Source organism: Pteropus vampyrus, unplaced genomic scaffold (genome assembly GCF_000151845.1).
Source record: "Pteropus vampyrus isolate Shadow unplaced genomic scaffold, Pvam_2.0 Scaffold254, whole genome shotgun sequence".
In the NCBI taxonomy this organism is placed as follows: Eukaryota; Metazoa; Chordata; class Mammalia; order Chiroptera; family Pteropodidae; genus Pteropus; species Pteropus vampyrus.
Genome location: NW_011889035.1, coordinates 1,243,966 through 1,255,878, shown reverse-complemented (window position 1 = coordinate 1,255,878; position 11,913 = coordinate 1,243,966). Strand labels below are relative to the sequence as shown.

The 11,913-nt window shown below is 35.7% G+C and overlaps 1 protein-coding gene across 3 annotated transcripts in view; it reads right to left on the bottom strand.

The window, feature by feature from the left end:
- Positions 1 to 11: 11 nt before the first annotated feature.
- Positions 12 to 11,913, bottom strand: part of CWC15 (CWC15 spliceosome associated protein homolog) — a 12,337-nt gene continuing 435 nt past the window's right edge. The window contains exons 1-7 of one of the 3 annotated variants that reach the window (XM_011374739.2): positions 11,718 to 11,853; positions 10,320 to 10,458; positions 9,642 to 9,754; positions 8,939 to 9,027; positions 7,393 to 7,506; positions 4,077 to 4,195; positions 12 to 260 (exon numbers count right to left, since the gene is read on the bottom strand). In XM_011374739.2, the coding sequence (XP_011373041.1) occupies positions 131 to 260; positions 4,077 to 4,195; positions 7,393 to 7,506; positions 8,939 to 9,027; positions 9,642 to 9,754; positions 10,320 to 10,450 (696 nt within the window). In that variant the 5' untranslated portion in view covers positions 10,451 to 10,458; positions 11,718 to 11,853 and the 3' untranslated portion in view covers positions 12 to 130. Of the gene's footprint in view, positions 261 to 4,076; positions 4,196 to 7,392; positions 7,507 to 8,938; positions 9,028 to 9,641; positions 9,755 to 10,319; positions 10,459 to 11,466; positions 11,679 to 11,717; positions 11,854 to 11,913 lie in introns of those variants that run through there. The other 2 variants (XM_011374741.2, XM_011374740.2) reach the window with 2 other exon arrangements.

The following is an 11,913-nucleotide window of genomic DNA, read 5'->3' as shown; positions in this document are numbered from 1 at the left end:
AACTTAAAATTAGAGAAGCGTATACACAATTTAATTGGGGAAAAGGGAAAAAAAAAAACCAAACTAACCAAAATAAAGTCAAAATGATTGTTTACATTTTACAGTCTTTAATTAAGCACATAAAACTGTACTATTTAATATATTTCTCCATGAACTTTTTGTGAAATTCAGATCGCAGTGTATCATTTACAAATCTTTTGTCTTTCTTCTGATCATCTACACCTTTTGCACAGTTCTTGAAAACAACATCATCATCCCACCTGAAGGAAAAAAAAAAGAACACTCTTACCATTGTTGTATCAGGAGACAAGGCTGTGAATTGCAAAACTTGGTCCTTACACAGAAAGATGTTCAACATATGTATGTATCATTCGATGCAGCAATTACACCCAAAAGGATAAAGTAATTCTGAATAGGTTGTAATCTTGTTTTATAATAGCAGAAAGGGCAATTCCTATTCTTATGACTTCTCTATTATAAGAAGCTTTGAGTTAAAAAGCAGAAATACATAAATTTTAATTGCATAAATACTGAATGTTTTCAGGTCTAAAACAAGAGAGGCAGCACCAGATACTATCCTGATTAGTACAGATAGCTCTAGATGATGACCAATTTATTGTAGTTCAGATTGTGTGGTTTTAAGCATATATACGCTTTCATCAGTTAACATTCAGTAATCATCCAATACAGTATTTATATTTTTAGGACAACGAAAGGATAAGAAACTACTGGGATGTAACATTAAGGCTCATATAGTGCCAATATACAGAAACAGCAGTTGAATGCAGGACTCTGGTTGGATTCCTCTGGTTGGATTTCATAATATACAAGCAGGAAAAAAATACCCACGGATAGGCTATAAAATATTTGTTTTATAGAAAATAAAGAGTATAATTTCAAAATACCATCTAGCATATAAAACACAAACCCATATATATAATATATACACTTTCAAATACATATAAAATAAAAGCTCATAGAATATATGTTTATTACATGCCAGAAGAGACTGCACCCGGAAAATAAGCAAAGAACATGGGCATCTTTGGAAGAGTGTTAGTAAAGTCATCACTGGTGCAGGACACAGAAACATGAAAAGCTGAGCAGAGCTAGGTCGCATGTGACCTGCATATTAAGACATGTTCCAATTGCCAAACAATTCCAACTGAATCCAAACAAAACAGAAGAACAAACTATATACACTCGTCCCTCGATCTACGTGGTATTTTTTTAATGTGTTTTTTTAATATGTAGTAAATACCCTCCGTTTATGTGGGCTTTTTATATGTATCCATCTATGCGGTGTTACTTTTACACAGTTCTTTTTCACTTCTCTTACTGGAGATTATTCGTTCTAAAAAACAATAGCTTAACTCAGCAACGTACAAAGAACTAATACTTACTAACATACAATTATTAATAATCTTCCCGTTCATTGGATGGCAAATAAAAAAGCATGCGTGACTACTGATGATTTTCAGGATTGATTTTACCAATGTTTTGCTGTAGAAGCTGAAAATTATATGAAGGAAAAATGTCTTCCTTTTAAAATACTTTTACTTTAGATAATGCACCTGGTCATCTACACAATTTTTTTAAAACATGCAAATATAAAAGTTGTATATTTGCCATCAAATACAACTTCCAACTTCCAATAATGCCTTGATCCAACCTTTAGATCAAGGCATTATTTCCACCTTTAAGATTAATTATATTAAATGAAGTTTTAATGCTATTTTTATTAGACTTGAAGATAATGAATCACAGTTACAGAAGCCTGGAATAAATACACAATTTTAAGTTGCATCAAGAATATTGCTTTAGCTTTGAGGGATATAAAGCCATCAACTTTAAATGTTTGCTGGAAAGCAATATGGCCAGAAGTGGTTGTACCAACAAATATGGTTCCAGCAACTGAAGAGGGATTAGCTGACATTATTATTAAATAAATTTCAAGAAGACGGCTCTGATAATTTGAATGTAGATGATATTAACAAATTACTGGCTGATCAAGAATTAACTGACAATGAATTAATTCACTTACTATACGAAGCCCATCTTGCCAATGAATACGGCAGTGACCTTGAACCAGTTTCATTCACTGCAGAAAATATTTGCAAAACTCTTCAATTGGCCACAAAACTGGAAACTGCAATTCTAGATATTGATCCAAACATTCAACGAGCCTTAAAATTTTTAAAACATTTTTTAAAATGTTGCACTGAATATCGAAGAATTTATGAAAACTTAGCAAAAGGTAGGGTTGGAAAAAGATCATCCAAAAACATAAACATAAATAATGAAACTATAGTAGTACTTCCAAATAGTTCAAGTGATGAAGATAGTGACTTCGTGTCAGTTAAAAAGAGGTTGATTGCTTTACAGTACAGACACAGAGAGTGGACAAAATTTATCTTTTCTGAATTTTCATTAGCATTTTTTTGTGAAAATATGTGAAATAAATATTTTTCTGACTTATATTATCTTATTTAGTACTTTTTTGTGTGTTAGTGGATTCTTTTTATGCGGTTTTCTTACACGTAAAAAAAAGACGCGTGGAACAGGTAATCCACGTAAATCGAGGGATGGGTGTAGTTTAATATTAATATAATCAATTTTCCTCTATCCACTCTCTCCTCAACTCACTCTCAAAAGGCTTTTAGCCCATCCCAACATCAAAACTGCTCTCCCATGTTGCTATATCCAACAGCCACTTCACAGTACTCATTTTATTTGCCTTGTCATCAATATTTGACCTAGATAATCACTCACTCCTTCCTCTTGAAAGCAAGCTTTGTTTGCTTGGCTTCCAAAATACCCATCAATCTCTTTTGGTTCTCCTCCTTTGTCACTGGCTGCTCCTTCTCAGCCTAGATTTTTCATTCGTAATTCATTTAATCAATATTTATTGAGTGCCTAGTATGTACTGGGTGCTGTTCCAGGTATTGATAGCTAATTATCTACTCAGTCTCTAAACATTATCCCAAACTTGGTCCCCTGACTTCTCCCCTCTGGCTATATTCATTTCCTAGGTGATCTCATTTAGTCTTCATGGCTTTAGAAAACTTCAGTAAGTTGACCCATCCCAAATTCATTATCTCTAGCCTAGACTAACTCTAGAACCGTATATCAAGATACCAACTCAACATCTGCACGCAGATGTATGTAACATCCCAAAATTAATATGTCTTAAACCTGTCACCTCCCCGGCCCCCAAGCTTCGTTTAATTCTTCCCCATCTCTATCCTTTCAACTGTTCAGGTTAATAATCTTGAAGTCTAGTCTCTGAAAAATGTCACCTGCCCACCAAATCCTTCCTTGACTATGCTGTTGCCATTTTAGGGACTTGAGTTTTTACTATGAATGAGTTGAGAAGCCACTGGAAGGCTTAGAAAAGCACGCTGTAACCTGTCATTTTAAAAAGACCATGATGCTGCTATGTTAAGAAAATAACTGGGGTGGGGATGGAGAGAGTGGTGAGCATGCAAGCAGAAGACCAGTTAGGGGAGCTGCATCACTTCTGCAGGGAGGTGGTAGCAGCAGAGGCAGTGAGAAATAACAGAAATGGCTTAAAAGTTAAGCCTACAGGGTTCTTTGGTCACTCTGCACTTCCTATAAGCTATTCCGTTTTATTTTCCCATATTCAGTATTTACTGTGCACATGGGATTCCTTCTGTACCTTTTCCCCGCATGATTTGACTGTGTATCTTTACTATGTTTGTCATGAATACAACTATATATTGAGTCCCGAGTCCTTCTAGTGAGTCTCAGAATGTGAAGAGTGGTCTTGGGGACCCCTTGACACATACACCCAAAATGTAAGCTTTACAGGTTCAACGGCTCACAGTGTACTACTCTGCCTCTAATGTTTAGAACAATATCTGGTATACAGCTGGTTACTATAAATATCTAGCGAAAATAAATTATTTTCTTTCATTCTCCTCCTTCCATTATTCCAAAATCTGACAGAAAAGAATATCAGTGGCAAGTGGGATTTTAGAAGCTTTACATAATATAGTTTGCTGTAAAACTCATAATCTGTGTGTATATATTTCCAACCCATTACTGTATAGTACCTTCGTTTAACTTTGAAGTTAGCCTGAGGCTGGGATGGGCCAGTGAGATTAAGAAGAGGGTTTCCGCTCAGAATGTTTTCCATACGAATCCTTTCTTCTTCAGCTTTTTGTTCTTGTTCCTGCCAATGACAGGGAAAGTCATATTTACTTAATTAAACTCCAGGGGTCAATCTTCTTATACAGCTCATATTTAAAAAGAATGTTAGGGATAAGCACCAAAGTAGTGGGGTTTTTTGTTTGTTTGTTTTCAAGACATACCAGAAAAGTCTCACTTATCAAAATAAAATAATTTGGCATTTTTATTATAAATATTTCATGGCTTGCCATCACACATTACTCCCGACTTCGAAATTTTTAAGATGTGTATTTAAATCTGTTTTCTTTCTCAAGTACATTAAAATTGCTTATTTTGAGAGTACGCCAATAAACATATTTTAATAATTTAAGAACATATTAAACATCAAAAAGACACTTAGCAGAGCAAGTACCTCAATAAAGGGCTATACATAACTGTAATTAACTATAATTTTATTTTGAATTTACTAACAATGTAAACTTGCATCTCTATGAATTATGACAAATTATTATCCAAGAAGTATCTCCTAAAATAAGATAAACTATCAAAATGTGTTAGTGTACATATATTCGGTTAAGATGTATTTCTACTAATTTACCTGAAGTTTATCCATTTTCTTCTTATGATTTATTACTGACTTTCTACTTTTATTACTCATATCTTATCAATTATAAGCCTGTCTTTCTTCACTTTTAGCATTAACCTCTTTAAACTCAAATCTCCCTCAGTTTCATTCTTAGAATTAGGAATATAAAATGTCTAAAATCTTAACCATAATTTCTAGATCTACCTGATTCCATGCTATCTTAAACCAAAGATAAATCTGACTCTGCTGTGTGTTGGGAATGACTGAAATTGGTGACTTAATAGATGAAGGAAAAAAAAGTTTCTGGAAGTCCATTTAAAATAGACCTATGTTAAACCACTTGGAAAAAGAGTCTGATTTTCTATATGGGTCAATGATATCTCATTTCAACGCCCAAATGTGAACCAATGGATTTCATTTTTATGAAGCAGTAACTGGGGGTGAGAAGATGTGATTTTCAGGGAGGGAGTGGGAGGGAATTCTTTTAGGTCACTGCTCAAAACTTAAAGTTAAGAAAATCCACTATAGATTAAGAACAGATAGCTTTCTAAAAATTACTTATTTTTAATGAATTATACTGATGCTGAACGAAAAAAGACATTTCTTTCAGATGCTAGAAAACTAGGAGCTAAAGTATTCAATATATCCAAATTTATAATAATAATAACAACGTGTGTAATAAGGTCCTGGCCATTCTATGTTTGGAATATTATTTCCTTTAGAGTTACTGGTTGGTTGCCACACAGCTCTGGGAAAAAAGGTACCAACTCCTTCCATATTCAAGTACCAGGGACATAACACTTCATGAACACAGGCTAAAGGCTGAATAGCCTGCAGGTCAAATCCACACCACTTTGTTTTGCCTGCATTGTAACAAGCAGTGCTCAAGTGTTTTAACAGGCTGTGTGGCCTGCAAGCCTAAAATATTTACTATCTGGCCCTCTATAGGAAGTTTCCCAGCCCCTGACATAGGCTGACTGGTTGGAAAATTTTATTTTGGGACACCCAAAAAATGAGTCACTAGGCCAAACAGAGAAATAAGGACAAAAGAAATAAACTATTATTCAACCCTAAGAAACATTAACACATTTTTGTAGCGGTTAGATGAATAAAATGACAAGATATTCTGTCTAAAATGTTTATCCTTTCTAAGGGTTAATCCAATGCATTTAAATTGCTCATCTCTTTATGTTAGATAACTCAAAAGAATTTGGAATAGAACTGCCCTCTAGTGGTGCGCAAGTGATATTAGGAATGTTATAATTCTTTGATTTTCATAATTAGATATACAAATTATAAGTTATTATAGAAGTTATGCTATCCTATGCCAAACTTTAATGAGAATTATATTTTAAAATGTTTCTTCTTCCAATCTGAATTCTAGTAGTCTGGAATGCCTATCCTAAATTTGACCTCTTTTCTGAATTCTTCCCTGACCTTTCTGACCCACATGAACTCTACCTTCCTAGATTCCAAGCATTAACCTACATTAGTCTTTTTTATCAAGTCGTCTTCCTCCTTTTTTAAAACAGAACAATTCTTTGCTCAAATGAAATCTTACACAGAAATCATAAAAAACGGGCTCTGGTCTGGTTCAAAGTGGAGGCAGATACCTTTAGTTGAAATGTCTCACAATGTAGCAAATTCGACATGTACCAAACAGAACTCATTATCTCTCTTTTCTCAAAGTAAACATGCTCATCCTTCAGCATTCCCTATATTAGCGTATGGCACCAACATTTACACAGAAACTGGTGGGGTGGGGGTCACCTTTGCTCCCACATCTACTCACTTTATCTAGTCAATTCTACCTCCTTGATAGCTCTATCAGCACCTGTTTAATTACTTCCAGCAATTCCAATTCCTACTATGCATGATTCTCGTGAGTGCATGTGAGGATTACCGGAAAAGCCTCCTAAATCAGTTCTTCCCAATCTACCCTCCATACTTTTACCAGAGAAATCTTTCTAAAATGCATATCCAATCTTAGCAATCTCCTGGTGAAATGGACTGGTTCCATATTCTTCAGAACACATTCCAAACTCCGTTAGCACTGGTTTACAAACCTCTAATGCTCTGATATGCTCTTACTTCTCCAGTTTCACCTCTTATTTTTATTACTTTGGGTAACTTAAAGTTTAAAGGTATGTATTATGGATCCTATTTAATCCTTTTAACTATCTTTGCATTAGACATTCCTTTCTTCCATTGTATAAACTGATAAACTGTTGGCACTCAGAGAAGTTAGTCCGAAGTTATACAAAATCTACTGAAAGATTGCCTCGACAAGTTCTTGGAAAAAAGCTTGAGGCAGGAGACAAGGACAGAGATGAAGATGGCCTCATTATATCCCTGGGTTCTTTGTAGGCTATGACTATATCTTAATCATCTTTGATTCTTCCGACACTTAATAGAATAAATGTCTTTTGAACAACAAATAAGTGAATGAAGAGCAATTTGATGAGTATTATTAAAGAATTTCAAACATAATCAGGGGATCTAGGATGTTACAAAAATTATCGGATTTACAGATCTACAGGAGCTAGAATACCTAGACATGATAACAATGAATTCTAATACATTACTTGAATTAAAAAATATTTCTACTTATAGTTCACATAAAAAGATGTTAACATTTAACACTTCAATTTTACCTTTCTGGCTTGCTCTTCGGCTCTTTCTTTTTTAATTTTTTCTAGTTCTGCAAGAAGAGCTGCAGTATCATCGTCATCACTCTCTTCTTCAAAGTCTTCATCTTCATCTTCCTCCTAAAAAAGAAAGGTGAAGGTCCAGGAGATTGGGAGAGAAAATGCATATTATTCATTTTTTTTCCATAAAAATTGCACTTACCAAATCTTTGGAGCAAGATTAATTTTCCTAGTGGGAAAGATAAATGCACCTAAATATGATTAAAATCAAAAACCAATCAAAAAATAAAAACCCACAAAAGAGCTTATGAATACGTACTAAAATGCCAATCGCTGATGTGTTTTAGAGATTGTAACAGCAAATAATACAATAAAGTACCTTTCATATTTACATGGTTGACAGAAAATTTATATATGAAAATATTTCTAAAACCAGAAAAGGAATACTTTACACTGATAAACAATACATATGTATATTACCCTGAGAATCCATAATTTTACATAACTCAAAACAACTTTAAGCTAGGAAGTAAGGATAATCAAAAGTACAAAAAGGGTGCTAAATTCTCAGAAGAAACTAATTTCAAATGAATAATCATTAAATCTCCCTTAAAACTGAGTTCTTTATATTTAATTACTTAATTATTTATTCAATCTGTCAACTCGGGAATTGCTGATACATGTGCTTAATTAGATGCTACTCGTAAAAAGTGACTAAGATTTTTTTCACTGTATACAGAAAACTGCAAATTAATTATACTGTGGGTTTCACTCAATTTCAATGTTAATTTACACACTAATCCTTAAAAACCTTCTACTTAGGTCATTTCCCTCCCTAGGCACAGAGGGGGCCATTAAGTGCTCTGCGCACCTGGAGGGGCATCCCTGTTATATAATGTGGAAAGGCACCTGACTTCAACTCTAGGGGGTGCTACTAATATAGAGTCCAGTCTGAAGAGTGCCCTCTGGAGGACTATTACATGGTAGCCCAATCTCCATAGTTTAATTTTTCTTTTAAATTTTAAAAAGTGAGACATTTATACAATCCATGAAGTGATCCTTCTGACTACTCTAGCCCCAATCTGGCACTATACAACCATTATAATAATATTGACTATATATCCTATGCTACACTCTAAATCCCCATGATTCTTTTTTAACTACTAATCTGCACTTCATCCCTTCACTTTTCCCACCCAGCCCCGCAAAACCCCTCTCCTCTGGCAATTGCCAGTTTATTCTCTGTATCTGTGAGTCTGTTTTCATTTAGTTTGTTCGTTAATATTCTTTAGTTCAGTTAATATTCTTTAATAGATCACTTCCTTATTTGGTTCTCCAAAGATCAAACTTGTTCTTGAAGTTTGATTAACTATAATATAACTTTTTTGTTTTAAAATCAACTATAAAGTTTACCATTGAAGTCAGGGCTATGGTAATTAAATAAAAATACAGTAAGTAAAATAAATGCAAGGCAATGAAAGCCAAAGACTAAAAAAGTATTTCAGAAAACATAAATTACTACACGAAGATGAAAGGAAGAAACAAAACATACATCTGTTAGAGGATCATCTGCATCAAGGTTGGCAGCGGGAATCTGGTCTAGCCGAGGCTTCTTTGACACAGAAGAGGAGGTTGTATGTTCTGAGGAAAAACAAAGATCACTTAGTTTACTGAAATGAGTACTGCATTTCTTATAACATTTTAGGGACTTGTGGGCACACAGAGCTTAGATTATAACCATCATGACCGCAGGGAGAAAAACCACAGTGCCTGGCAAATAAGCTCTTGGAAAATATTTGTTGACTGAATTAATGATTTTAATATGGGAACTATAGCCTTTCTCAGGAAATTTAGAGAATAGTTTACATATGCTAGAAATATAAAGGATATTATAACTGTTGCCCTTAGATGCTTCATTATCATCTAGCCAGTGAAAAAAATGAGAAAATTTAATAGAAATAATGGGACCTCAAAAAGTCTGGCTCTCGTAAATAATCAAAGTCTGTTTGATCTGAGCTGAAACAATGGCTACTAAATATCCCCAGCTCACCCTGTTCCTTCTAACATATAAGCATAAAAAGATAGTACTGAAAAAAACTTATTATCATCTCTAACCTAATCTAATCATTTAAGAAAGTATTGCAAGCTCACAACAATATTTAAAAGCAAACAAAAATTGTAAACCATTACCATATGAAAGAAAAACAACTGTCAACCTAATCTTACAAGACACGAGTATGGGGTAGTGTTTGTACCTCGGGTTGGACGATCTCTATTTTTTTCTCTTGCAGCAGCTCTCTCTCTCTCTTCCAACTCTCGCCTGAAGTCACGGTTCCGAACCTCTTCAGGGGCATCCTGAGTAGTCTGTCTAAAGTAGAAACAAACCAGGGCAAAAGTGTTCCCCAAAAGCCACATAGCTGTAGCAATGGAAAACAATTCACAAAATGCTACTTTGTCCTTGAGTCTCTCAAGCATAAAAGAGGGAACTGGACAACATTACTGCCCTAACCTGAAGATTATTAACAGGCGTCCTTGTGGCATTTCCAGTATTTCAAGCTCAAACTGAATCACACATTTTCTCATAACACTGCAGACTGATTAAAATTCTTTACATTTTTGTTAGTATGTCAACTCAGGGCCCATTACAGGAACACTTTTAATCTCAGACTGATTAGTGCTAATAGTGCATGGTCGCTATGAGGTAATATATTAGATATTGTTCCATCTCCACACGAAATTCCTGGTTAATGGGAATTTCTGGTAGCATTTTACAATCATAGAACATAATTTTAACGTTAGACACCACCACATTCCACTCTAATGAAAATAGATTATTTAAGTGATGTAACCCAAATGTGCTGATATGTCATGACCATGCCATTTAACAGATTTGGTTTTGCTTCGTAAACAAGAAAAAAATGAGTCTTCATTACCTATATTTTATCTTTGTATGAGAAGGTAGGTCTCTACTTGAGTACTGCTTTGAGAGTTGGCTCAAATCACCTTCTCCTTTTCCTCTGCCACCTCTTGCAGGTTCAAAAGTTGGCCTAGCTGCTGTTGTCATCTTTTATGCTTTAAAGAAAAATAGTATCAAGTTACTTCCCCTATGACAAACTCCCATTTTATAAAGTATTAATCAATATCTATTCTTGTGAAATAATTTCCATAACTCATTCCCCAAAACTTACTTAACGTCAAACAAAAATTCTAAGGAAAAAATTAGGTTCAGGGTGTACAAAGGATATAATGTCTTAGGAAGCTCCTATTAGTACAAAAAATTCTGTCATGAAGATCTGAGTTTGTGTTCCTGTTTTCCTTCTGATTCTGTGACCTTGGGCAAGTCACCTAGCTTAAGTTTCTGTCATAAGTGGAATGAGAATATTCCTCATAGACTATGAGATCTGATCTGGCAAAACTCTTGTAAAATACAATACTGCCATGACTGAGTTTTAAAAATTCTCAACTCAACCTTATTCCACCAAACTCGCTAAGGTTCGCATTTTATCTAAATCTCACACAACAGAAATAGGCTAGTAACTACAAAAACAAAAAGAATATTTTAAAAATCATTAAAAAAAATATCTTAATCACAATTACTGAGAATCCTGGAGAAAAGTGTGCTAAACTTTAATGACAGGCGGGCAAAATTCTCCGAGAACCTTTTGTTGACCCAACTTTCTCTTACAGCTGCCAACATAAATCAGATGCTTTGCAGGTCATAAATAAAGGAATGCTCAAAAGACAGGAACCTCACTCCCAAAAGATTCTGATCAAATCAGGGACTCGTTCCTTATGTTACTTTTGGTTTTGAACATCCAAAAGAATACAGCACAGCAGACGTGGCTACTAAAACCCCGTTAAGCATCAAAAAAAAAAAAGTAAGTGTGTGGGGTAACTTGGGGGAACTGGTATACGTCTCTAGATTTTCAAAAAAGAGAAAAGGATGTATCCAAAGCGGGGCTAACTGGGTTTCATGATGCTGGGGGCGCCGCCGTCTCCTACACAACCCCGCGTAATTATCGCTCCCGCCTCCCGGGAGTTCGTCTTCGGGATGTCACCAGGAACTAGCTGACTCTTCACCTTGCCAGACTCTGCAACAGATGGGAGGCCCGGACCCGGCTTAACGCCGATTGCAGTGCTGCCTTAGCGCTGCGCTATCCGCGGCCCCTAGCACTCAAGACTTGCCCACAGGCGCTGGGCTCCGCCACCCTCCCACTGCTCCGGAGTCTCCTCTGCCTGTGCTCGGTTCTCCGTCGGCGATTCCGGTCCCAACCGCCCTCTCCCGCCCCACTCGGATAAAGAAGACAATCTGCTATCCTCCTGCTGCTCACAGTGGCCGAGGTCCGATGCAGCAGCCTCCGGTGATCATACAGACACCATTACGACTCTTGGCTCCCAGAATCCTCTGCGCCAGGGGCCAAAGCCCAAGACCCGGAAACAAACTCGAAGCTCTTATCCGCACTTCAGAGGTGGAGGCAGCGACCAATCCTCAGAGACCAAAGTGGAAGTCCGCGTGACGACAGCAAG